The 27,997-nt window shown below is 37.7% G+C and overlaps 1 protein-coding gene across 1 annotated transcript; it reads right to left on the bottom strand.

Moving 5' to 3' along the window:
- Window positions 1–241: 241 nt before the first annotated feature.
- Window positions 242–22,727, bottom strand: LOC108440889 (cytosolic phospholipase A2 gamma-like). The gene is made up of 10 exons (XM_037537967.1): window positions 22,705–22,727; window positions 14,266–14,377; window positions 12,987–13,129; window positions 11,609–11,810; window positions 8,057–8,162; window positions 7,758–7,898; window positions 7,023–7,088; window positions 2,859–3,013; window positions 652–817; window positions 242–390 (listed from the first exon to the last, which is right to left on the bottom strand). Exons 1-10 carry the CDS (start codon window positions 22,725–22,727, stop codon window positions 242–244), a joined length of 1,263 nt encoding a protein of 420 aa, XP_037393864.1.
- Window positions 22,728–27,997: the final 5,270 nt, after the last annotated feature.

The raw sequence follows: 27,997 nt of genomic DNA, 5'->3' as shown, positions 1-27,997 counted from the left end.
AATCTGATATGCCATGAAAGAACTATTCTATTTCAAAGAACTATTTCATTCTTTCAACTATAGAATGAACTACTACTACTACATTACACACAAACTGATTATTGATTATTTGCTGTTTTGTATATTATATTATCTGATACATGAAAAGAACTATCCAGATCCAAAAAGACTGGCATTCCCCATATTTTTATTATGGGTTTTACTTATTTCATCAGACTTTTCCAAGCTTGGAAGTTTTCTTTCATCCAGTGACATTTCCGATCTCCTTGAGCAGTTTCTCCTTGTTGTTTTTGATGTTTAACCCAGCTTTCTCCAGAAGATCTGTGATCATTTCACGACTGTAGTTCATTTGCAAAGTGGAATATGTTTTCACCCACTTCTTAATTCCTCCTGAGAAAACAGACATTTACTCCTTAAAGCTGCATTTCTGTTGGCTTACAATGAACAGCATCCAGTATATTACCATTACAGTAAAGCCAATGATATACAAGTATGTATATTTCAGTGTGCTGTATGTGACGAAGCAGACTCAGTTTGAGGTGTGACTGGTTAAGGAGATTAGGTACAGGTGATTTGAATTGGGAACAGGGCTAGTACTTGGGACAGTGAGACCTCTGCAGGCCAAATAGTGAATTGCTGACATGTACTTACCTTTGCAGTTAACAGCATTGAACAGAGGGATGTGAATCACAGTTGGAGCGTCACTGGAACCCTTGAACACATAGAAGTCCTGTGGTTCTGTGTTTTTAGCAGGTAGAACAACCTCAGGGAAAGGAATCTGAAGGTCTTTGCACTTTTCAGCAGTCTGAACCACCGTCTGCAAAACAAGCAATTTACGGGCGATCTCTGTAAATACACTGTTTGGGACTCAAACATTAGCTGTAAAATGACCATCAGACAGCATTTTTTTTTACACTCTTTGCACCGTTTACTCAACAGTCAGAGGCCAGCTGAGAAGAGAAATGGTCTGTTTTCATTTTCCTGTCTGCTTTTAATCATTTTAGCAATAGGTTTCTAGCAATTGCAACATTTTTACATTAATTCAAACATCAAGAACACTTCCAATCTACAGTGTTGCACTTTCTACAGTGAACAGGCCATTCTTTACCTGGATTATAAGTAAAAGGTGCAGAGTGTAGAATCAGGTGTCTAATGCCCTTTTTGACTTTGAACAGGCAGATCACAGACATGTTGTGTTCTGATATTTGAATTCTTAGCAGAACTAATGCTGTCTCTGTTACCTACAGCTAGCTACCTAAAAGTGTAATAAGCTTTCATATTGGCTTGGTGGCATGGTGGGTAGCGCTGTCGCCTCACAGCGAGGAGGGCCTGGGATCGATTCCCTGGCTGGGTGACCGGGGTCCTCTCTGTGTGGAGTTAGCATGTTCTCCCTGTGTCTGTGTGGGTTTCCTCTGGGTTCTCCAGTTTCCTCCCACTGTCCAAAGACATGTAGTCAGGCCAATTGGACATGCTACATTGGCCCAGTGTGTGTGTCTGTCTGTATGCCCTGTGATGGACTGGTGACTTGTCCAGGGTGTATGCTGCCTTCTGCCCAATGGCCGCTGGGATAAGCTCCATGACCCTGATGGAGAAGCAGCTTAGAAAATGGATGGATGGATGAAGCTCCATTAACAAATTTAGAAAAGCTTTAAAAACTTGCTTAGTAGGATTTTTTGCCTGTGACTAAGAACAGCAGGAGGGCAGTCAGTTTAGGTGAGGGAGAGGAGTAGTTGTTGTTTAGCCCCTCCCAACTAAAATCAAAAAGGGCACATTACAGAACTGTCTGTTCTCTTTTTTTTGTTGCTCCCCCACCTTTTATTCAACAAACCAAAAAAATGGCTTAAAGATGAAATAACCACATGTGTTTTAATGAGCCTCCTTTAAAACAAACCTCTCACCTGTGAGTGAGGTCAGTGAAAAAAATGCCTCACTATATTTATTTTGCTATGATATTTATTTAAGCTGAAACAAAGTACGCCATAATTTGGAGGCTCATTCTCACCTGATAGAGGAGAAAAACATCACTTGTTCTTCTCTCTCTCTCTTCATAGCAGTGATTTGCCGAAAGTTAAATTTGTTTCTTGAGATTTTGATGGTTGTGTCAAACTGATCACTTTCAAAATTCTGATTCAGGTTGTATTCAAATGGCAAAATCTGCATGTTAAAACTTGAATATCCCACCTCCAACAGGGCAGAGAAGAGGCTGAGCAGATCTTTATGGGACACCATAGATCCTTAAATGGTCAGGAGTATAGAAACTACCGCTGCACTTCTTTTTGGAGGAGAAAGATGTTCATCATCAGATGAAAGTACTTAAGCTGTAAATTGGTACTGGTGTACGAACAATCGGCACAGCGCTGTGGCTGGTAGGAGTTAAGATTACACACACAATGCTGCTTTCTGTAACGTGGAGTGAGGAGGCGGACGCATATGCGGAGATAAGCAAGATTTATTAAGGGCAAATCCAAAATCAAAAAAATCCAAAACCAGAATAGAACAGAACATCCAACACAGCATACAGCATATACTACTACTACTACTACTACTACTACTACCACCACCACCACCACCACCACCACCACCACCACCACCACCACCACCACCACCACCACCACAACAACAACAACAACAACAACAACAACAACAACAACAACAGAGACCAATACAAAGACCAGCAAACACAAGGGGCAAACACAGGGCTTAAATACACTGGGAAAATGAGGGACAGGTGGAAAACAGGTGGAGACAATCAGGGGTGGAGTCATGAAACGAGGGGGCTAAACCAAAACATGAACACATGCACAGGACTGGGAGGGGCCAATGGTGACACTTTCACTGTGTGTGCATGTGTGTAGTACCTTAAAAGGATCTCCTTCACTGAAGTCAAGGGAAATAATAAGGTCAATGTCTCGTTCTTTCCTGAGCACTGAGAAATAGGGTGAGTTGAGTAACAGTCCAGAATCTTCATATTCTCTCGTCTTTGATTGAGAGACACTGGAGTCAGCGCTTTCCACTGATGATAGATTCAAACAATACGTTGTAAGGATAATATGGCTCTCCAATGGCTTCATTTACTCATTCTGTAATTATATTCTTTATTATGTTTTTCACTTCTCTTGACCACTTTGCTTGGATCTGGAGTGAAAGTTTCTAAAATATTTAGAAGGTTATTTAATCACAGGTTGGCAAGTCTCTGACATATGTTTCATATGTGCATTCCTGGGTTGCTTTAAATGATTACAGTATACAGTTGATTTTGTGTATACAGTTTATATGTATCATTCTTAATCACAATCTTTGTTGTAGCTTACAACATTTGTATGAGTATTAACTGTCTATTAACTGTTTATTTTGAGAATTTTTACATGTAGTGTTGATGTCATTTAATATACTTCCATTGAATATATCCACTTTAAATAAAAAAGACAAAGCTGTAATTACTAACAATGATTTTGCAAATACAAATTTTATTCATTTATATTGTCTGAATACTTTTACTATCATATTTAAAAACATTTGCTTAGGGATACACGATCTTTAGTTCATATTCATATGTACAAAGTCAAAATACATTATGTAAATTAAAAAGGTATATATTCTCACTGTCCAAAGAAATACTCTCCAACATAGATAACTTTACAGGAGAAGGCAAAACCCTCTTATCTTTAATGAAGGTTAATGAAAAATTTTATTCAAAGTGATTATGGAGCATTTCTATTGGTGCATTCATCATAAAATGTTAACACAACGTAAAGGACAGCTGGTGTGTTGTTAAATGAAGTAGAAAAAAAATGGAGATTGTTTGGACAGTGACGATGTGCACTGGAAGTGACCTAACAGATTTAAAAAAAATATATATTTTCGTAATGAATTAATATCATTCAAAATTCCATGAATTCCTCAATTAACTTGTTTTTGATCATCACAAATTCTTATTTTGATAGTTCCCTCTTTCTTTTTGAATACAATTCATTTTTCTATCACTAACCTTCTAATATACAACACGGTCAAAAATGACCCACATTCATTCTCTGTGTTATTTCATGCACGGCTAATAGTTTCTTTGAAATTAGCTTATTTTATAATTCAATATTTCAGGCATTCATTAAATATATGGTATTTCATTACCGCAAATTCTTCTATTCTTACTTCTAGAACAAAAAGAGTAGTTTTTGTATTACTACATCAAGTTTACACACTTGGGTCAAAAACAAGTGAGTACAATGAGTGTAGAAACAAGGTAGATGTTCCTAATAAAGTGCTCAGTGACTGTAGATATCATTTTGTAATTAAATTATAGTTCATTTCCCACCTTTCATTTTGTAGAGGTAGTTGTTATTTGTTCCCCAGGTCCAGTGCACAAGTTTTTCTATGGATCTCAAAATGGCAATCCAACTTCCTGACAAAATAAGATGAAATAAAATAAAGTTGACTTCAGATTTCTAATACATTCTGCCTTTTAGACTAGATATGATAAAGTAATTTTTATAGTGAATTACAGACAGCACAGTTACCAGCAGACTTCTGAAAAAACTGTGGTAGTGTTGCTGTTTTAATAAATCACAGTAGTTTATTGTATTGCTTATTTCAGTTTATTACAGCACTTGATTAAGCTAGTATCACTGCACCCCTGTGATTTGAATGTATAGCTCTAATGTGCTGTAATGTGCACTCCCAGCTGTCATTAGGATTCTTGGTTTTCTTACAGTTTATAAAGATAATGATGGAAACACAAAATCTGGGTTAAACCTCTGGCCACAAATGCTTCAATTATGATGTGCAATGTATAAAGAATGATCACTGCACTACATTAAGAATGAACTGGATGTCTTTCTTAATATAACTGAAATTAAACAACATCATTGTTAAAGCAACAAAACAAGCATGTTAAATGCATTTGAATGAATTGAAAAAGGCACATGCAGAGCTAAGCCTAGGTTTCTATTTATGTATAATTGAGTCAGCAGAAAACTCTGAGGTGTATTGTTTGGAAAATGCATCAGTAAAAGGTTCTACTCACCGTCTTTATTATGGTGTTCCTTACACATGTCAGTGATAGAACTGCATGCTTGCAGAGTGTAATCTTTTAACTCCTTTTGGGTCATCGTCTTTGCTGATTTCTCCACCCCCTCTTGATTAAGAGTCATCTTCTCTATTTTTTTATATTTATCTAAAGAGAAAGAGTTTATATATATGTTTATACTGCTTATATTGTTTATGTTGATGCTGTGTGTTTATTGGGATGTTGTGCATTGGGATGTGGGCTTAGTTTTGTGGGTGAGGAAGGGTCACAGTCAGGGTGAAGCCTGTCACTGCAGGTGACCTTCACCGTGAGTTTGTGTGTTGTTATGTGCCTATTACCCACCTGGTTGCTCAATATAGAGCTGTTTTTGGTTCACTCTTTCTTTTTTTCTGTTTGAATGACCAAAGCAATCATAACACCACCAAATGTTTTGGTTGTCACAAATTCACTATAAAAATCTCCATGGGAATCTTTTTAATGACTTTATCTGTCACAATTGGCTCCTCCCACTCCTCCATGTGCTTTTCTATTTACTTTTTATCGTCCATGTGCTTCTTTGTTTGGTTTCCTCCCGTTCTGTCCCTTGTTTCTTGTCTCCACCCTTGATTGTTTCCACCTGTTTCCCACCTGTGTCTTGTGAACCCTTGTTAGCCCTCTTGTATTTAAGCCCTGTGTTTTCCTTAGTCTAGTGCTGGTCTTTGTTTGTATGTTTGCAAGCCTGTTTGATCGTTCTGATTGTTTGTTGTTTGGGACATTGTTTATTGTTTGATTCTTTTTTGTTTTTCATGTCTGTCCCCTGATCAATCGGTGTTGGCTCAATGGCCCTGGACTATATGGACCACGACACTGGATTTGCCCTTAATAAAAGTCGCTTATCTCCGCATATGCATCCACAACATCGCTCCCCATGTCACAATGTGTTAGAAATCTGAAGTGAACTTTATTTTGTGCCAAATATAGACTTAACCTTCTTTATATATTTTGGTGGTGATATGATATGGCATAGGTATATGTGCGTGTCTGTGGTGTGTTCATACATATATTTTTTAATGTTAGAGTAATGTTATGTATTCTTTGGATTATTGTATATATGTTTTTTATTCTTTTATGTTATTGTATATAATGTATGTTATTGTACAATACAACCTTTCAGGTGCTCATTCATGGCTTTGAGGTGATGTGTAAGGTCCTCCTTTTTCAGTGATTGAAGGTGCAGCTTCACAAGTGTTAAGAGCGCCTCAGGAGCTTTCGGCACATCTGGCGTTTGTGATGCTTTGCTTTGTTGTGCACTTTCTGTTTTGGTCGAAGAAAAAAAAATGAAGGTAATATGTAGAGTAATGTTAACCCTAAAATGGTCAACGTTTTACTACACACTTCTATAACCTAAGAACACAGCTAGTATGTATTGTAGTTCATCTAGTTACTGAATAATAAGTATAAATATGTAATAAGACTGGAATTTGAAAGGGTTGCCTTCATCCATTTCCTGACTCAGTGGAACATCTTGTATTTTGGCAGTAGTGTGCGCTGAAATGGACAAAAACCTTAATGCATGATTATGACATAAATCAAATACAACAAACAGACCATTTAAGTAAGTAATAAATAATATGAGCAAGTCTAAAGTAACTTAAAATAATCATTAAAATTCATTTTGCTCTTCAAGTATCACATTTTTAACCTATGTCTGTGCAAGGCTGAGACAAATGCAGAGCATGGACAACATTAATAATTTTGTTTTGACTTATTTACCATAAAAGTCAGAATGTATGCATCATCTATCATTCAAAAGTTCTAACAAACGTAATGATGATTGTGATACACCATTGTTACTCAGTGATTACAAAAGCTATCAGAACATTTGCTACAAAACCCAAAAATCTTTTGCGGTCATTCTTTTTGACCTTGCACAACACAAGCTAATTGAGTACTTATTAATTCAGAGATTTACACTTAAGGAGCAATAAATGAGAAGACAGTTAAATTGGGAGGTTCATACGTGTGATTAGTTCTTGTAGTTTCTTAAGGATCACCTCCATATCTGCGAGGGCACTGCCACACAGGCCTGTAAAAATTCAAATAAAACAAATAAAAAACAAACAGTGAGACTGTGTTCAAAGTAAATGTCCATTGTCCAGCCCCAGGGCCAAATGCAGTTCACTGGCAAGTCTTAATGGCTTCTACTTAATAATGTGCTATAAGTGTCCTGCCAATAAGTACACTGAAGTTTTTCCTTAATACACTGTAGAAAGTGGCTAATCAGACTACCTAAAAAATTACTTCATGTGTTATCAAGCAATTTAACTAATTTTATTTAACCTAAAAAATTACTTTGATTTAAAAAAAAAATCATTATCATTACTACAAAACAGTGCAAAGCTTTATGAAGTTATACCGTTAGTGCTATTAAATTCCATGCGTGTGGAATTAGTATTTTAATCCAGCACACTGTTAAAAGTACATAAAATCTACTTTAAAAATCGCTTCATGTAGTAAAAAGTAATGAACTAGTTTTATTCAACCTTAATAAATACTTTAAATTAATGTTTCTTTCAATCACTGTACTTGTTTTTTTTTAAGGTGAATAAAACTAGTTAAATTTCTTGTTACTACATGAAGTCATTTTTTAAGTAGAGCTGGTGAGCCACTTTTTACAGTGCATGATTTTCACGAGTTAAATGTATGTAACATTGTTACTGCTTAATCATTTTGTTTTCATCTTGGTGTGAGTTACCTTGTAAGTACAGCATATCGATCTCAGGCTGCTTCTTAATATTCTTTCCATTCTCAAACTCACTTCCCAAAAAGGAGGAATCCACAAAGGCTCCAGAGAGAGAATAACCTGACTCATCTGGAGTGATCTCAAACCAAGGATCTACAAACAGAAAATACTGTAAGTTTCCCTCTTTCTCTATCTCTCCCACACATACACACACACACACACACACACACACACACACACACACACACACACACACACACACAGACAGGCAGGCATGCATATAAAACACATACAGATAAATAATAAATTACCTGCATTCAGTCTGTCATATTTACACTGCTTGTCAATCACAGTGTAAATAGGATATGGGTCTTTGGTGTATTTACCCCTCTGCTCAGTGAGCTTATGTTCATCTATCTGTGAAATACAGAGAATACAGACTGCTAAAGTGGGGTCCAAAGCTTTGAGAAAAGCCTAAGTATTAACACCCTGTGTGGGGTTGTGTGACCATAAGGCATATACTGTAATATTCTGTTAAACTGCCTAAATACTTTGTGGGATCTCTGCTTGAACATCTTTTGTGTGTTCCACCACATCTAACCACTCAAAAGGTTTTAAAGCCTCCATAGCTGGCAGGCCTAGAAGGGTTGAACAAGTGGTCCTAATGTAATGCCATCTGAGGTAAAAAAAAAAAAAAACAAGCTAGCCAATTCCCACTATGAGAACCAGAAACTGCAGCTGCCACCTGTGCACAACTCACAGACTCCAGAGAAACAGGATGAATTAAAGACACCATGTAGTAATGCATTGCATTACTAAACAGACGCAGATGACTATCGTATTCTTTTAACTCACATTTTACTTGTATTCAATTGCCCTCGCTTCCTAACCACTACAGTGAGACAGACTCTTTATTAGAATACTAAAAAAGCATCATCAGCAATACACAAATGAACCAGTTACAAATGTATAAGATTTAAACAGTTTGTTAGTTTGCTTCTAATTCTACAGGACATCAGCAAGCAAGATAAGGGCAAAACTTAAAAATCCTGCTTAGGGCCTCAAAAAACTAGAGCTGGTCCAAAATGAAAGGATTCTTATTTGATCTGTATTGAACCTGATGCCACTATGAGCTGCTGGTGAATGGCACTGCAGTAATGATCACTCATAACACACTCATAGCAAGACGGACAAGCAAAGTCGCATATTAGGTAAGAAAAAAACGTTTGCGCTGTATTTTATCAGTTTTGTTTGTGTTTTTTTTTCTCAGGCTGAAATTTCCCAAGTCCTGTGTCACAGTCGAGTCGTGAATCATTCAACATGCAACTCGAGAGCAACCCTGACTTCAATTCGCTGACTTGAGTCCTCATCTCTGCAAGAGTCTCTACTTAGTCTGCACTTCGTCTACATTTCACTGTCCCAGCAAAAAATGGAAAAAGCAGGCTTAGACTTATGTGTCCATTGCACATAAATGCTGTTGTGCAGATCGACTAACAAAGTTTATTGTTTCATGTAATAGACGAAGGCAAATGTGGTGTTTTCAACTCGAGGGTGGATTTAGTGTTTCTGGACAGCTCTAGGCAAAGGACAGTTATGGGGGCCCTTGGATGCACATTTTTTATTTAGTTGATGCTCTGGACAAGTGATATCATCTTAAATCTAGCTATTTTATTGACAGTGTGTATGTGCTATATGTTATTAATAATGTTGCAATTGAAGCTAGGAGTGTCGTAGATAAGTGTGTTTACTCATAGGAAGCAGTGACAGGAGAACTTAAATGTACTTCTGTGTTAGTGCCCTTAGTTATCTGTTATTGTGTGATTCATCATTACATTTTCCTCCACTGTGCAGTGCTGTGTGGAACACAGTCTTTTTGGCTGTTGTAGACACTTTCCTTCACCTCCACATATTAAGCTTGTTAACCTCCGAGTTCTCTTTACATTTTCAACATTAATAGCTTCTTATTTGATATTACTTCACCATTTATTACTATTTTGTGTGCCCCTCCAATACAAGTGATGGTTTTCCCTACTAATGTACTAATTGTACTATGAGGTCATGATTAAGTAGCCTATAGACCAAATCAGAATGCTTGTAGACATGAATGTTTAAAATGGCTATACATCCAAACAGAACAGCTCAATTTTCTTTTCTGCCACTGCTGAGTGAGAGAGAGAGAGAGAGAGAGAGAGAGAGAGAGAGAGAGGCCACTATTACCCCAGAGCAGCTAGCACTGGCTGAGACTTTTAAAGTGAAAAAGCTCCCCTCATCTCCATCTAATGGGTATACATAACCCAAGAACGTATCCTATTCAAAGTTTTCACCATTTCCCAGCTTTTAAAAGCTGACAAAGCTGCTAAAAGTGGTAAGAAACCCAGTGAATGTGTTGTTATGGCACTAATGTAACAATGATCAGCATCATTATAGCAGATAACATATCACGCTCTACTTATAAAGGTAAACTTTTTCATTAAACACTGCAGTGAAAAGAGTAGCTGGTACATGCTCACATGATCAAATGACAAAAACAAACCCCCCCAAAAAAACAAAAAACACACTCAATCCAGTTAATAATGAAGTTATGAGAATAGGAAGATCAGTTTAATATAGAATTTATCAGCACCAGAAAAGCTTTAGTAGCATGCAGCTTTCACAGGTTTGCCTGTATCAACAACAACATTAAGAGTATATAGTTTTCTAGTATTTAATAGCAAGTATGTAGAGATACAAACTAACTCAGTATTTAGATGTTTCATCAAAGGATCGCTGTAAACGTTTTCTTTCCTGTTTATTTGATTAAACAAATCTCAACGAAGAATCAGGATTGGTATAAAGTCCTGCAGCACTTCCAGTGGTCTCCACCGACAAGTGATGTCCAAACGTTCAAGATGTACAAGTGTGAAGGACTTGTTTAAGTGTAATACTACTACTAATAATAAATGAATTGTTCCCAATCCCTGCATGGTATTCCACATCACTTGAGGGGACTCAAAACAATTATTCTTTATATGAGTAAACACACTTATCAGCTCATCAACAGTGTAATAAACAGCAGCTAGTGCACATAAAGGAACGAATTAATGTAAAACTAAATTATCATTTATTCAATTGCAAATTACTTCAGACAATCAGTAACGAAGCAATAACTACTGCTTAACTAACAGTTAATTAACATAGAAAAAATGTTATTTTATTAATTAACATATATTTATCAATTAATTTATGATAATGTAAAATGTTCCAGATGATAACAATAATATCTACAGACAGATTATATTTACACTGTAAAAATCATCACCTAAAAGAGCTTGATGTGGTATCAAGCCAGTTACCTTGTTTTATTCAACCTAAATATTTAAACTAAAATGATGCAAAATACATTTTTACTTGTCACGCCAGTACTGCAGACTAATACTATGGACTCCAACTCCCAGAATCCACTGGGAGATAATGTGACACTGTCCACAAAACACGAACTGCTTCAGAGATCAGCTTCACCTCAATAATGATTGTCCCACCTGTTCCTTCCATAGACTCCTATAAAGACTGTTTGCTCACACCACTCTTTGTGAAGTATTGCCAGTTTTTAAGAGCATACTGAGACTTTTCTCTGCAAAATCAACATAAATTCAAATCTCTAAACCAGATGCATTCAACTTTTCCTCTGATCTCTTTTTACAGTATATATAGTTTATATATATAGTTTAGTACCTATTATACTTGAACCAGTATTTCTAAACTTCACTAATGTATGTGCAGCACAGGTATATGCTAGAAATGAATGCTGAACCTCTTTTAATGTCAAATTAGCGTGATCTGTTTGAAATTGTGAAAGTGTGACTAGAAGTATCAATTATTCTTACCTCATTCACCATGTTAGACACAATCAGTGCCGACCACACATCTGTCAGGCTGAAGTGGTCTTTTTCTGAATAGTATTTTGCCAACTTTTGACCCATTTCCTTCAAACTCACGCTGCCATCAGCAAGCCTTTGGACAATGTCGTTTTTCACCAAGTCCAATTTGGTTGACCAGTCTGGTTCTTTGTATAATGATGCCATGCACCTTCAGAGAACAGTTGAACAAGACAGTGTTTTAATTTAAACAAACAAATAAATAAATAAATAGTCATCAACAGCCAAAATACAAAAATGCTAAATCATCAGTTTGGACTTCACAAGTCGATTGAGGGAAAATTTGACCAAACAAAAAAGACTCCACAGAAAGTGAACTGTGAAAAATATCTCTTTAAATTGAGGTTTGTTAGTATGTGTCCATGAATTGTTATGTTCCATGTTCAAGACGAACACCAGAGATGCTGGGATAAAGTGTACATGTGTTTATTGGACTAGTCACTGTTAACTGTTCCAGGTGCCAGTTTGTTACTGTGCAGCACAGACAGTCAAGGCGTTACTATCCAAACCAACAATTCAGTGAAATGCTGTTACATTTTAACAAGGCTGCAAAGTGCAATGGTTTTGCTTGTGTTAAAGATTAAAGGTGAATAAGTCAGTGTATTTCTTTTATTACAAGTACAAATAACCTGGAAAAAAATATTTTATGACATCAGGACAAGTGTATTACCTGCCTGAGAAACTCTGTTTGGGAAACTGCAGGGTGGAGCAGAGGGCTTGTCTGTGTTTAGCCCTCCTGTAAATCATTTTATAAGACCCTATGCCATATTACTCCGCCCCATCTCTGCCTGATTGGATCAGAAAATGTGGGACACTCCCGTTAGAGAGCTGCAGGTGGTTTTAGCAGAAGTCCCAAGTTGCAGAAACTAATTTCAGGGAGGTACCTCCAGACCTGGACCCCGCACCCTTATCACCAACACAACCCAAAAAAAAAAGCTCAAAAACCTCTCGCACAAGTTTTGTATTTTCTCTTTTTGGAAGGCCCTGCCTCCGCTTTCCCTGCCTCTGCCATAACGCTCCTTCTCTCATGCACTTCATTCTGCATGCACTTCATGAATATGTGCACAAGGGGAGTGTGGTACCACAAGGTAGGCTACCACATGAAAAAGGGAAAAAGAAACCTCCCGTACAATTTTTCCACTACTGAGGTGGTCCAGACAAGTAACATATGAGAAATAATAAATTACATAAAATACTGGCTGATGTGGTCATGTGGTCTCTGAATGATGAGGAAAGAACAGGAGCGGAAAAAACTGGAGGGACTTGTGGACTAATGTGCTGAAATGGATCTAAACAGGTAGTTGAAATATCAAGTGTGAGTCAGTACCAGGTAGATCCTGAAACTCCACACAGGTACATGATGCAGTCCAGCAGTCCTTCTTCTTTCAGCTGACACAGGGACCCCAGCAGTCCAACCATCGCTCTCAAACCTCCTCCAGAGCCCAGCACTGCGATGTTAGGTACCTTATCCTGTCGTCATTCAAAAATCATTCAAATCTTAAATACTTAAACAACTGTAGTGCTTCTACTGCTCTTCACTAAAACATAAGGTAAGATGAAATGTTAATAGATGCATAAAATAATGCAGTTGTTAGACGGTTACAGTTTATGATGCATTTATTCTTGAGTAATTTTAAAGACAGTGTTCAAAAGTGCCACATAAATAAGACTATTATTATTATTATTATTATTGTTGTTGTTGTTTTTAAATAAGGAATTATCTATGACATTAATAATAGTATAATACTGCACTGCAGTGTGTAATGTAGTAGTGTTTGTTGTAGTATAGTATTCAAACTAAGGGTCTACTTCTTCTTCATCTAAGCCAGCAATCATCAGGTGAAGGCAGGATACACCCTAGAACAAACTAAGGGTCAGACTTACTAACTAAAATCAATGAATTTTGCACTCACAGAAGCACAAACACCTCTTTGCATGTGCACACAGTGAGTTTTACCACACCTGAGACTTGGCATGCACATTAACATCTTGGAGCGATTTACTTTATGTATTTAATGCCAACGGACAATTGATGCCAGGACTATAGGAGAAGCCTCATATTTCCACAACTGTAACTAAGGAGAAGGAAAAAACATTCTTTACATTCAATGGACTTGAATCCTTTGGCAGAATTTTAAGCTCTCTAAAGAGACTTTCTTCCTCTGTATGTTGGCGTCTCTGCCAGTGACATGCACAGACTTTGTTAATGGTGTTGGCTGATGTACTTCAAATAGGCATTTTATTATTATTTTATTTTATTATATATATATATATATATGTATATATATATATATATATATATATATATATATATATATATATATATATAATTATTATTATTATTATTAATTATTATTATCATCCAGAAACACTCTAACTTAATCTACCATCTGTATTTTGTTTGTCTTCAGTGCAAACCATTTGAGAAGTAGTTTTGTGTAGTAGAACTTTGGGCCCATGGCCTGTTAGTGGTTAATAAAAGTGCTGGCAACACTTTCTCAGCAATCATAAAGATTATTCAGCTGGGAATGACTATAGTAAGCTGAAGCTTGCATGCTTAAGACCACCCTAAATATGGTCCTAAAGCTTGCATATTGAAGATTTACCTCACTGCAGGATATACCATTCTGCTCCAGGCACTGCAGAACGGTCTTTCTCCTTCTGGCCAAATGCTGCCTCTCTGCTTCACTCAGAGAGTGACCAATTCTCACCTCACTGCTAGACAAACTGCACAGGAGTGGTTTCATTGGTAGAAGTGTGTAGTAAAAGTAAAAAAACAGACAAACAGTTACATTTCATTCATGTAAAAAGAAATCATCAGTAAATCATAAATAAAATCACTGACTAGCTTGACTCAGTAGAGATGAAATTAACTAAAAACTGGACCTAGCTGTGGTCATTGTGAAAGGGCGGACCGAATTGTGCACAAATATATTTCAAATATGTGCATCACACCAAACTGTGAAAAGAAATTGCTGTAAAATAATTTTAAAAAGGGAAACAATTACCCTTACCTACTTCTGATCTGGCCCATCTCTGAAAGGAAAGGGATGAAAAGAGTAAATGTGAGAAACGTTTATATCTTGAATGTCGTTGCCATTTTATTTACTTGAACACAATGTTTAAAACTGCCTTCATAAAGTGGAATAATTCAGCAGCACAAGAAAGTTGTATTCGGCTTTAGCTCAAATAATGAACGTTAAAAGATAAGGAACACTTCTGCACACTGCTGGACAGAATTAAGGAGAAAACTGAATCATCATATCAGGCATTTTACCCACTTACAGGTGAAGAAGTGAAACTTTTACCAAACCTTTTTGGAAAAAAACTGCAAACAACATCAAATCTGCCCATTTCCCTTTAACCTGTCACAATGAGATATCTATTTATAAAATCAAAATGCTGAACACGGCCAAACGTGATTAATGTTAATGTGTTAAGCATCAAAGTCCACAGAATAATCATGGAAGAACTTTGATTATTATGTTATCTACACTGTAAAACCTGATGAGTTAAGTCAGCTCTGATGATTTGAGGAAACTAATTACACTGTAAAAAGTGGCTTGTCAGATCTAAAAATACTTCATGTAAATTAATAAATTAACTAGTTTTAACTTATTTAACCTAAAAAACTACATTGATTGAAAAACTCATTCATTCAAAGTATTTATTTAGGTTGAATAAAACTACTTAATGTACTTTTTAATCACATTAAGTATTTTTTTAGGTGGATCAGATGTGTTACTTTTTACAGTGTACCTCAAGTTCAACAGCTCAAATCATTCGACCATACATAATTACCTGAACTGAGCATGAAGAAAACACATGTTTACTGCTGTATACAGAAGTAAACTGATTAAATTGTACTGATTCCATTTGATTGGTTGATAATAAAATGATTCAGTATTTGGGACTTATGTTTAAGCTGTACTACCTCAATACAATTAACTGTAAATTGCTGTAAAAAGTGGCTCACCAGATGAAAAAAATAACAACAAGCAATTGAACTATTTTTATTTCAATTTAAAAAAAAGATTACTTTGATTAAAAGAATTGTTCATCCAGAGTGTTAATAGAGGTTGACTACAACTAGTTCAATTGCTTGTTACTACACAAAGTCAGCTTGAACTGACGAGGCATTATTTATTGTGCTACAGTAGTTCTTGGTTCAATTCTTCAGGACAATGAAGATCACCCAAATGTGTAGGGTTTTCCTAATTTAATTCATTTTAAATTAATTTTTTTGAGTATACTAAAACTATTACGATTACTTATTACCACATGAAGTCATTTGACACTGTACAAAGTGGCTTGTAACATCAGCAGCACAACATTAGGTGAGACTGATCCAACCCAATTAGGTTCATATGAGCCATTTTCAAAATGTATGCCCAAATCCATTGCCCTAAAAATGTAAGCATGGATGAACAAACCAGCAAGTTTAAATTCAATGTACTTAAAATATTAAACACTGCATCTTAATGTAATGTAATGTAAGCTCATGTTTGTGCAACTCAAATATTCTAACTATTTTAACTTGAGTTATTCTTCTTTTTGATTTAGTCACTTTGTCTGATTAAGGAAAACTGACCACTTTGATAAAGAGTGGAGTTTAGCACTTAGTGTGAATGTGGCCATCTGCCAGCACATACTCCCTTTCAGCAGCAAGGAGAAGAATAACGCCCTTTTAACTAAGAATACAAAATCAAACATATGCAAAGCATATATGAGTAAAGCAAATATGAAAAGCATCCACCTGAGGAAAGATAGCCTGAAAGAAACAAACATTATGCAAACAGATGGAGCCAGAAGCCAATAAGAAAGAAATGTTATACCCAACAAGATCATGTTAACAAAGCAAAATGTCACCGTATTTCACTGCTAACTTAGTTTCATACTGAAAAAATGGCAACAATTTTTAGAAAATTTGGGATGATTTTGTTCACTGTTTGAATTGAAGCAGCTTAGTGGAATGTATTATTTTGCCATGGAAGCTTTGAAACTGTCAAATTCAAAAATGAAACTGTACTGCAGTCTTTAGCAAATGTGTATAACAGTACTATACAGTAAAAAAGGCTCAGCAGTTCAAGCATTTGAACTAGACTAGTTTTAATAAACTCAAAAAACTACATTGAAAGAATCATTAGTTTAAATAAATCTAGTCAATTTACTTGCCAATAAATTAATTCATTTACTACCAACTGTAGTACAATTTTTTAACGTTGCAGTCTTAAAGCTGCCATGATTCAACTCAAAAATGCCATCTGAGTGAATTAAATAAAAAAACATTCGCTTTACTACAACTAATAGTTGAGTAATATGCATTTTCTGGTATTTATATGTTAATCTGTACTGTTAAAAATGGTTCATGATTTCAACTTAAAAATTGTTTCATGTAGTAACAAGTACCTGCTTTATTCAACCTAAAGAAGTACCTTGAATAAAGAATAATTTGCATCAAAGTCATTTTTGAGTTCAATTACTAAGTCATTTTTTACTATGTGGATTTAATAATAATTTATCTGTTTTAAGAAAACAACGTATCACTGATCGGACAGTTAGCATGCCATATTTGAAGAAGAGAAATCCTCAAAAAATATCAAAACTTACCAAGACTACCAAAAGCCAGATGGCAAAGTCAACAAAACAAAGAAGCTGGGAAGTTTATGATGTTGTGCTGCTGGTTAGAGCAAATACAACACTGTTGTGCTTTTGCTTTCCTCTCTCTCTCTCTATCTCTCTCTCTTTCATTTTCATCTTCACATGCCACACTGACATCTTTCTTGATTTGTTGATTGATTTACTAAAATATGTCAGTAACTTAAGATCCATAACAATTATAACACTATATGATTATATGATCTAATGAGTGATTCATTATTGCTTTACCTATACTCTGTAAGATTGGGAAAAATGGGAACAAATGTCTGTTGTGGTGTAAAACGACCAGGCTGAGTTTTGGCAGTTTATTGGACGAAACCGCTGGACAAAACAATTTTATGATATTGAAAGAAAATAAGGAAGATAAAAATCAAGACAAAAAAAATCATGCTAAATATGAAAAGTTTCGCAAAGGTGAAAGGAAAAAAATGACATTGGCTCGAGAGCCTTTTTAAGCGCTTATCACCTCATCTGCTGCCCTTCCGTCCCTTCCAACCATGAGTCAGCATTAACCTCCCAAAACCACCACTCTCTGTCTCTCTGAATTTATAACTGGTGTATCCGAAATGGCCTCTTGGCCAATCGGCCACGAGACAAGCCCCTCATCATCAAAGCAGATGAAATGTCAACTGAGGTGAAAGGTGCCCATGTAATCTGTATGTGCGTGTGCGTGTGTGTGTGCGTGTGTGTGTGTGCGTGTGTGTGTGGCAGACCCAGCGGAGTCTCAAGGCACACAAAGAAACATCTAATCTAACTCACAATAGCTGGCACATTGAAATTCGTGCATATATGGACACTTTAAAATAACACTCCTGTAATGATCATATTTGATATATGAAGGCATTTCTGACATCGCTGGTCTAAATCCGACTGGCATATAAACAGCTACAGTAGTAGTCAAAGGAGAAAGGTCAAAGGAAGATGGAGAAGCTAAACATTTACATTTACATTTACAGCATTTAGCAGACGCTCTTATCCAGAGCGACTTACAAGAAGTGCTTTGTCAATCTAGAGAAAGTATCTTTGCTAGTTACCAATAGCTTAGAGAAAAGACAGTCCTGAGCTCAGATACTGCTAAAAACAAATATGTCACTGCAGACACCAAGAGAAAAAGAAACAGAGTTGAACGCAGAACTCTGTGCCATTCAATGCAATATAATAACAATAAGATACAATACAATAAACTACAATACAGAGTGAAGTACAATAAAATAAGTGCAGCTTATAGTTCAATCCTCATTTAAGTGCTGAACATGGGCCTCTGAGCCCAGAGCAAGGAAACTGCTTGGCAGAAGAGTTCAAACCTGGCATTCAGAATGATCAGGAAAATCAGTAAACTCAGCACATCACTGACAAAGTTTTACTGCATGGGGGCTAATCTGATTGTGTATCCAGCGAGGATATGATGAGCAGTAAAGTTTTCGTTGCTCAAAGAGCTGATGGTGAGACTTCACAAGCTGAGGTGGCCCAGCTGCACATAACTGCTGTGATACGGTGTCCCATGGAACAGGGAGTCTGCAAAGCCGGGGAACACATGGAAATGCATACCACTATTGCAGTAAAATGGGTCCTTGCATATGCAAAAAGGAGTTTGAGGCAAACAGTAAAGTGAGTTTAGGGGAAACTGCTAACAACTGTTAAAGCTTATCTAGAAAGTAAACTCAGTTTTCTACTTAGCTGCTATGGGAGAGTATTTATAGTCAATTACATATGATCTAAACCACAGATTATACTTACAAACTTCTGTGATTCACGGTATTTAATATGGTTAAAACTTCAGTCTTTCATTCATTGTTAAAAGGGGCTCATCAGATTTACTTAAAAAATTACTTTAGGTGGTAACAAGTAAATTAACTAGTTTTATTCAACCTAAATAAATACTTTGAATGAACGATTTCTGAGCCCTTATCAGGTTTCTCAGTCAGTGTGCATAACGCTGGCATCACAATGTGTGTATGTATGTTTCCTCAAAGTTAGATTTGTCAATCTATATCTTTTTCCTGGTCTATAGTATCTGTATCAATATCAACTCTCTATTGTCTGCACTGAGAATTCCTGTTAGCAAAGACTGCAATCCCAACTTAAACTTCGGCGACGCACTAGAACACTCTCTTTAACTGAGCTGTTAACCAGGTCACAAATGCAATGATGCCACCTATAGGTGTATTACATTAACAGCCATTAACCATAAGTATAACCAATACATACAAACATACATTTCCTCACCTTCCTGAAAAAATACACATCATATTTCATCAGTTACAAGTTTTTTCTTAATAACAAATTAATCGTAATAACAAAACTGATCTAGGCATCGTGATCGTTTTAATGATTGGGGCAGTTGTGGGCTGGAGGTTAGGGATCCAGCCTTGTGACCGGAAAGTCGCCGGTTCGATCCCCAGAGCCAACAGCACATGACTGAGGTGTCCTTGAGCAAGACACCTGCTCCCCAGGCGCTGCGGATTGGGCTGCCCACTGCTCTGGGCAAGTGTGCTCACTGCCCCTAGTGTGTGTGCTCACTAGAGTGTATGTGGTGTTTCACTTCACAGATGGGTTAAATGCGGAGGTGAAATTTCCCCGTTGTGGGACTAATAAGGGTCTCTTAATCTTTATATAGGGAAAAATGGATTCAATTAAATACCAGCAAATTCTGAAAACAAACAGCTAGCACAAGTCTTGATCATGAAGAAATTTTTTGTTTTTATAGCTTTTTGGTTGATGGTTTGGTTAATCACCAAGTCATAAGCATTTAGGATTATTGAGAAAGTGTGTTGTAGTTGCCAGCACTCTTAAAAGGCTATGGGCCCAAAGATTTTCTCACTTCTATAACTTAAGATTAGCTTAACTGTTTTGCACTTAAGACCCTGTAGTTAATGAATAATAAGCCTTTGTATGTAATATCCCTGGAATGTTTCACTGATAACCTAATAGTCTTATCATTATTTGAATAAAAAGTTTTAATAATATTACAAATTGCCCTTTTGTAATACCTCAGCCCCCACCCTCGACAAAGTCTGTGCATGTCAGTGGTGGAGACACTAATATACAGAGCCACTTAGAGCCCAGTTTAAACAGCTGCTGGCAAAAGAAAATGGAGAATGAGGTAAATTTTCGCTTGAGAGCTGGACGTTTTGATTGAGGATTCAAGTCTTAGGTGATAAAAGCAGTTCCTTTAAAAGTTTACAAATGTTTAAATGGTTAAATATCATAAAGTAAAACTCCAGGTTGTTCATTTGCGTGTCAGGTCTCAGGTGCGGTAAAACCTGAAACTTAGTGATGACATTATGTGCACATCCAAAGAGACTTCTGTGCTTCTGTGGGTGCAAAATTCATTAAGGCCAGCTTTTATTTAGTAAATCTGGCCCTTAGTTTGAATACTATACTACAACAAACACTACAACATTACACACTGCAGTGTAGTATTACTGTTGTCATAGATAATTTCTTATTAAATGATAATAATAATAATAATAATCTTTTTATATGGCACTTTTCTTGCCAGTGACAGCTAAAAGTGCTTTATGATTACACAAGAATAAACGCATTATGAACAACTGCATCATTTTATGCATCTAGCAACATTTAATTCCTCATCTTATTTTAGTGAACTGCAGTGCTTCTACTGCTCTTATTTGTTGTAAGTAGATGAGGTGTCTAACATCACAGTGCTGGGCTCTGGTGGTCGTTTGAGAGTGATGGTTGGACTGCTGGGGTCACTGTGTCAGCTGAAAGAAGAAGGACTGCTGGACTGCATCACGTACCTGTGTGGAGTTTCAGGATCTACCTGGTACTGATCTACAACATATCAGATAATTACTTATTTAATTACTTATTCAGACTAAACGCATTTATATTTATGCGCAGGCTTTATGATGTAGTTTACATGCTTTATGGTGGGAGTTGATGAAAGGTAATAGGCCTAACTGAAAGCTTAAAAAGTAAAAACGTTAAGATATATTAAAAGCCTTAAAATAAAATGCATTTTTATTTCAGACGCATAATCTCACACTGAAAATTTTAGAAAAAATTAACCTTTAACTCAAGTGAATTTAAAAAAAATCCCTGATTAAGAAATCATTATTTTTCAGAAAATCACCTTTTCCACAATTACTGGCACCCCTAACAATTCCTACAAAATTAATGTAATTGAAGCATTTCTGTCATTTCTACTGTAGTTCATAAAGTTGATCAGAGTATCTAACCTTTAATTAGTAATTCATCACTTCCTCTTTCCCTGGGGTATAACTATGACGTGACACAGAGGCCTATTTCTCTTATCCACTCTTCCACATGGGAAAGACAAGAGAACACACCATTCAAGGCAGATGTGTGTCGACCTTCATCAGTCAGGCAATAGCTACAAGAAAATAGCCACTCGCCTACACCTGCCCATATCTACAGTCAGAGGAATCATCAAGAAGTTTAAAACAACTGGAACAGTGGTAAACAAGCCTGGACAGGATGCAAGTTTATCTTGCTACCACACACAGTGAGGAGGACGGTAAGAGAAGTTTGGGTGGCATGCACAAAAGCCTTTTCTCACTTACAAGCATAAGTGTCTGGAGTTCGATAAGCGGTACTGGGACTTCAACTGGGACCGTGTGCTTTCGTCAGATGAGACCAAGATAGAGCTTTTTGGCAACAAACACTCTAAGTGGGTCTGGTGTAGCACAAAAGATAAGTATGCGGAAAAGCACCTCATGCCCACTGTGAAGTATGGGGGAGGATCGATGATGCTGTGGGCCTCCAAAGGCTCTGAGAACCTTGTTAGAGTGCATGGCATCATGATCTCTTTGAAATACCAGGACATTTTAAAATCAACATCTGGTGGCCTCTGCCTGAAAGCTGAAGATGGGTCATCACTGGGTCTTTCAGCAAGATAATGACCCTAAACATGCGGAAAAATCTACACAAAAATTGTTCACCAGATACAAAATCAGGCTCCTCCCATGGCCATCTCAGTCCCTCAACCCAACGGAAAACCTGTGGGGTGAGCTAAAGAGGAGAGTGCATAAGAAAGGACCCAGGACTCTGGACGATTTAAAGAGATTGTGCAAAGAGGAATGATCCAAGATCCCTCTCTCTGTATTCTCCCATCTTGTGAAATGTTATAGGAGAAGATTAAGTGCTGTCTTGTTAGTAAAAGGGGGTTGTACAAAGTATTAACATCAGGGGTGCCGATAACTGTGGCACAGATGATTTCATGTACTAAATATAATCTTAAGAGAATAAAAAAAGATAATAAAAAAAGATAAAAAAAAGAATAACTGTAAAAACAGTGTGATGATGACATGTAGATAATATGATAATAATAGTAGATCATTCAACTATATCCTCAGAAGACACATGCTTCACCAGGTTTTGACAGAGTTTTCTGTGAATACTCTTTCAATGCACTTGCAGTCATCAGATTCATCCACTCAGGGAAGGGGTGATAAATACAACCCATGATACAAAATGTTCTTCCACACATTCAGTCAGTTACACATTTCCATCTGAGAGGTCTCCAAATCCCTGAAACATATAGACCTGGGAAGCTTTGGGAAGCACCAGCCACTTCATTTAATGTAAATGTAATATGCGTTATTTAATATGCACTCACACACCTGTGTATATACGTATATACATATAAACACACAACACAAGCATACATATACCTACACACACACACACACACACACATATACACATTTACTCAAAAAAAATAAACATTTTTTATATCACTCCCAAAACACAAAGTTTTAATCTATAGACAGAGTCTTATATTAGCCACAATCCTCTCACTCAAGTGAGAGTGCATCCCATCTCACAGCCACATAGTGAGTCTTTAAACTCTGAAAAGCAATTTGTAAATTTGGACATGTCACTACTGAAACATATATTTTCTAAAATTAAGTAAATTAATTAACTTTTATTAAAAAAAAAAGTCATTAGGGGTGTACTTTGTGTACTTCAGCTTGCGTGAGTGGATATGTAGTAATGTGTTAGTGCAGTTCTGAAATGAGAGAAATGAAAAGAAAAAAAATGGCTAGTGTATCTCAATAAGCTTAACTTAGCAATAGCAGCAATATACACGTAGCGTAGCCATATCTTATCACACAATTTACATATAAATCACATAGCCATACGTAGCTAGTCGGTAACTTAGCAAAATAAGGTAGATAGAACACAAATAAGCCTGAACTAAGCACGAACAAGCAACACTGAGGCTAACAATAAGCTAAATACTGTGTTAGCGCGCCAATCGCGATTAGCATCGATTAGCATCTAGTAGCATCTAGTCAAACATCAACGCCTAACAGCAAAAGGATTAGAACATCTAAATGAAGTAAGAATATTAGACTAGAATCAATATAAATACACTTCTAGTGGCTAAACTCACTGTTAGATGCACGCACACCACACTGTCTGAATAGAGAGTCGGCCTGCTGCTATTCAACCTTGCCCCTCGCTGAACTGACAATTAGGGGGCCTAGAGGGGCTTCAAGATTCAGATTCAGATTCAGATTCCTTTATTGATCCCAAGGGGAAATTGCAGTTGTTACAAGTTGCAGCCATTTATGTAAAAATAAACACTTTACTAATAATTTAAGCCAATATAGAGACATTTACAGTATGTACACAAGATTTAAGTACTTATGAATATAGTAAGGTAAACCAGCCATTAGGGGTGTACTTTGTGTACATCTGGTGTCGGTCCCAAGCCTGGTTAAATGGTGAGGGTTGCGTCAGGAAGGGGATCCGGCGTAAAACTTGTGCCAAAACTATCATGTGGATCACAAATATGATTGCTATACCGGATCGGTCGAGGCCCGGGTTAACAACGACCGCCTCCGGTGCTGTTGACCAGCAGGGTGCCGGTGGAAATTGGACTACTGTAGGTCGAAGACCATCAAAGAGGAGAGGAGGAAGGCGGGTTAGAAGGCAGCGATAGAGAAGGAAAGGCAGGAGCGTGGAGGTTAGAGTAGGGACTCTGAATGAAAAGGATTATGACTATGTACCGCTGTTTCTTATTTCCGGTGGCAGCCTCGGCAGAGTGTCCGGTTAGAGCACAAGTCAAGTTACGTCTTTCTGAAAGAGATTTATTGATCCTTCACACCCACAACACAGTGTTAACAAGATGGTTACGCTATATCAGATAGCTGAAGAGTGCTCAGAATCTGCTCTACGATAGCTTGCGTGAGTGGATATGTAGTAATGTGTTAGTGCGGTTCTGAAATGAGAGAAATGAAAAGAAAAAAAATGGCTAGTGTATCTCAATAAGCTTAACTTAGCAATAGCAGCAATATACACGTAGCGTAGCCATATCTTATCACACAATTTACATATAAATCACATAGCCATACGTAGCTAGTTGGTAACTTAGCAAAATAAGGTAGATAGAACACAAATAAGCCTGAACTAAGCACGAACAAGCAACACTGAGGCTAACAATAAGCTAAATACTGTGTTAGCGCGCCAATCGCGACTAGCATTGATTAGCATCTAGTAGCATCTAGTCAAACATCAACGCCTAACAGCAAAAGGATTAGAACATCTAAATGAAGTAAGAATATTAGACTAGAATCAATATAAATACACTTCTAGTGGCTAAACTCACTGTTAGATGCACGCACACCACACTGTCTGAATAGAGAGTCGGCCTGCTGCTATTCAACCTTGCCCCTCGCTGAACTGACAATTAGGGGGCCTAGAGGGGCTTCAAGATTCAGATTCAGATTCAGATTCAGATTCCTTTATTGATCCCAAGGGGAAATTGCAGTTGTTACAGTTGCAGCCATTTATGTAAAAATAAACACTTTACTAATAATTTAAGACAATATAGAGACATTTACAGCATGTACACAAGATTTAAGTACTTATGAATATAGTAAGGTAAACCAGCCATTAGGGGTGTACTTTGTGTACATCTGGTGTCGGTCCCAAGCCTGGTTAAATGGTGAGGGTTGCATCAGGAAGGGCATCCGGCGTAAAACTTGTGCCAAAACTATCATGTGGATCACAAATATGATTGCCATACCGGATCGGTCGAGGCCCGGGTTAACAATGACCGCCTCCAGTGCTGTTGACCAGCAAGGTGCCGGTGGAAATTGGACTACTGTAGGACGAAGACCATCAGAGAGGAGAGGAGGAAGGCGGGTTAGAAGGCAGCAAGAGAGAAGGAAAGGCAGCAGTGTGGAGGTTAGAGTAGGGACTCTGAACATAGGGACAATGACTGGTAAAGGCAGAGAGCTTGCAGACATGATGGAGAGAAGTAAGGTAGATATTCTGTGTGTCCAGGAGACCAGGTGGAAAGGAAGCAAGGCCAGGAACATTGGAGGTGGATTTAAAATCTTCTATCATGGTGTAGAGAGGAAGAGAAATGGAGTAGGGATAATCCTAAAGGAATAGCTTGTGAAAAGTGTCCTGGATGTAAAAAGAGTGTCAGACAGGATCATGAGCCTGAAGTTGGAGGTTGATGGTGTAATTTTGAAGGTGGTCAGTTCATATGCACCACAGGTTGGTTGTCAGTTAGAGGAGAAAGAGGAATTTTGGAGTAAGATGGATGAAGTGGTAGATGGTGTCCCTAGAGAGGAGAGATTGGTGATTGGTGCAGACTTCAATGGACATGTTGGTGAAGGGAACAGAGGGGATGAAGAGGTGCTGGGTATGTATGGTGTGAAAGACAGAAATGCGGAAGGTCAGATGGTTGTAGATTTTGCAAAGAGAATGGAAATGTCTGTGGTAAACACATATTTCCAGAAGAGGGAAGAACACAGGGTGACATACAAGAGTGGAGGGAGGTGCACACAGGTGGATTATATCCTTAGCAGGAGATGCCACCTAAAGGAGATTGGAGATTGTAAAGTGGTGCCAGGGGAAAGTGTAGCAAGGTAGCATAGGGTGGTTGTCTGTAGAATGAGGTTAGAAACAAAGAAGAGGAAGAGAGTGAAGACAGAGCCAAAGATTAGATGGTGGAAGCTGAAGGAGGAGGATGGTTGCAGGCAGTTCAGGGGAAAATTGCAACAGGCCCTTAGGGGCAGTGAGGACCTACCTGAGGACTGGGAAACTACAGCTAAGGTAAGAAAGAAGAAGAAAAAGACAAGGAAAGTTGGTGGTGGAATGAGGAAGTCCAGGAGAGTATTCAGAAGAAGAAGGCAGGAGTACTGTGAGGCTAGTCGCATAGCAAAAAGAATTGTGGCAAAGGCAAAGGCTCAGGCCTATGATGAGCTGTATGAGAGGCTGGACAGTAAAGAAGGAGTAAAGGACTTGTATCGCTTGGCTAAACAGAGAGATAGAGCTGGAAAGGATGTACAGCAGGATAGGCTGATAAAGGATAGAGAGGGAAATGTACTAGTGAGTGAACAGAGAGTGTTGAGTAGATGGAAGGAGTACTTTGAAGAACTAATAAATGAGGAAAACTGGAGAGAGAGGAGGACAACGGGGGGAGAGATAGTGAATCAGGAAGTACAGAGAATTAGTAAGGTGGAAGTGAGGGCAGCTTTAAAAAGGATGAAGAATGGAAAGGCAGTTGGTCCAGATGACATACCTGTGGAGGTATGGAGATGTTTAGGAGAGAAGGCAGTGGACTTTTTAACCAGGTTGTTTAACAAAATCCTGGAGAGTGAGAGGATGCCTGATGAGTGGAGAAGCAGTGTATTGGTCCCCATTTTTAAGAACAAGGGTGATGTGCAGAGCTGCAGTAACTACAGAGATATAAAGTTGATGAGCCACACCATGAAGGTATGGGAAAGAGTTGTTGAAGCAAGGCTAAGGCAAGAGGTCCAGTTCAGTGAGCAGCAGTTTGGTTTTATGCCCAGAAAGAGTACCACAGATGCAATTTTTGCATTGAGAGTGTTGGTAGAGAAGTACAGAGAAGGTCAGAAGGAGCTACATTGTGTCTTTGTGGATCTAGAGAAGGCATATGATAGGGTGCCAAGACAGGAACTGTGGTACTGTATGAGGAAGTCAGGTGTAGCTGAAAAGTATGTTAGGGTGGTGCAGGACATGTATGAGGATAGTGAAACATTGGTGCGGTGTGCAGTTGGAGTGACAAATTGTTTCAAGGTGAAGGTAGGGTTACATCAGGGATCAGCTTTGAGCCCCTTCTTGTTTGCAATGGTGATGGAAAGGTTGACAGATGAGGTCAGGCAGGAAGCTCCATGGACCATGATGTTTGCAGATGACATTGTAATCTGTGGTGAGAGTAGAGAGTAGGTGGAAGAGAATCTGGAGAGGTGAGGTTTGCACTGGAGAGGAGAGGAATGATGGTCAGTAGAGATAAGACGGAATACATGTGTGTGAATGAGAGGGAGGCAGGTGGAAAGGTGAAGATGCAAGGAGTAGAGGTCGTAAAGGTGGAAGACTTCAAATATCTTGGGTCAACCATCCAGAGCAATGGCCAGTGTAGAAAAGAGGTGAAGAAGAGGGTGATGTGTGACAGAAGGATAGCAGCAAGAGTGAAAGGGAAGGTTTACAAGACAGCAGTTCGTCCTTTTATGATGTATGGTTTGGAGACTGTGGCTCTGTCTGAAAGACAGGAGGCTGAGCTGGAGGTGGCGGAGATGAAGATACTGAGATTTTTGTTGGGAGTGACAAGGCTGGACAAGATTAGAAATTAGCAGATCAGAGGGACAGTGAATGTGGAGCAGTTTGGAGATAAAGCCAGAGAGGCCAGGTTGAGATGGTTTGGACATG

Source organism: Pygocentrus nattereri, chromosome 1, assembly GCF_015220715.1.
Source record: "Pygocentrus nattereri isolate fPygNat1 chromosome 1, fPygNat1.pri, whole genome shotgun sequence".
Classification (NCBI taxonomy): Eukaryota; Metazoa; Chordata; class Actinopteri; order Characiformes; family Serrasalmidae; genus Pygocentrus; species Pygocentrus nattereri.
This window is presented reverse-complemented; position numbering and strand designations above follow the sequence as displayed.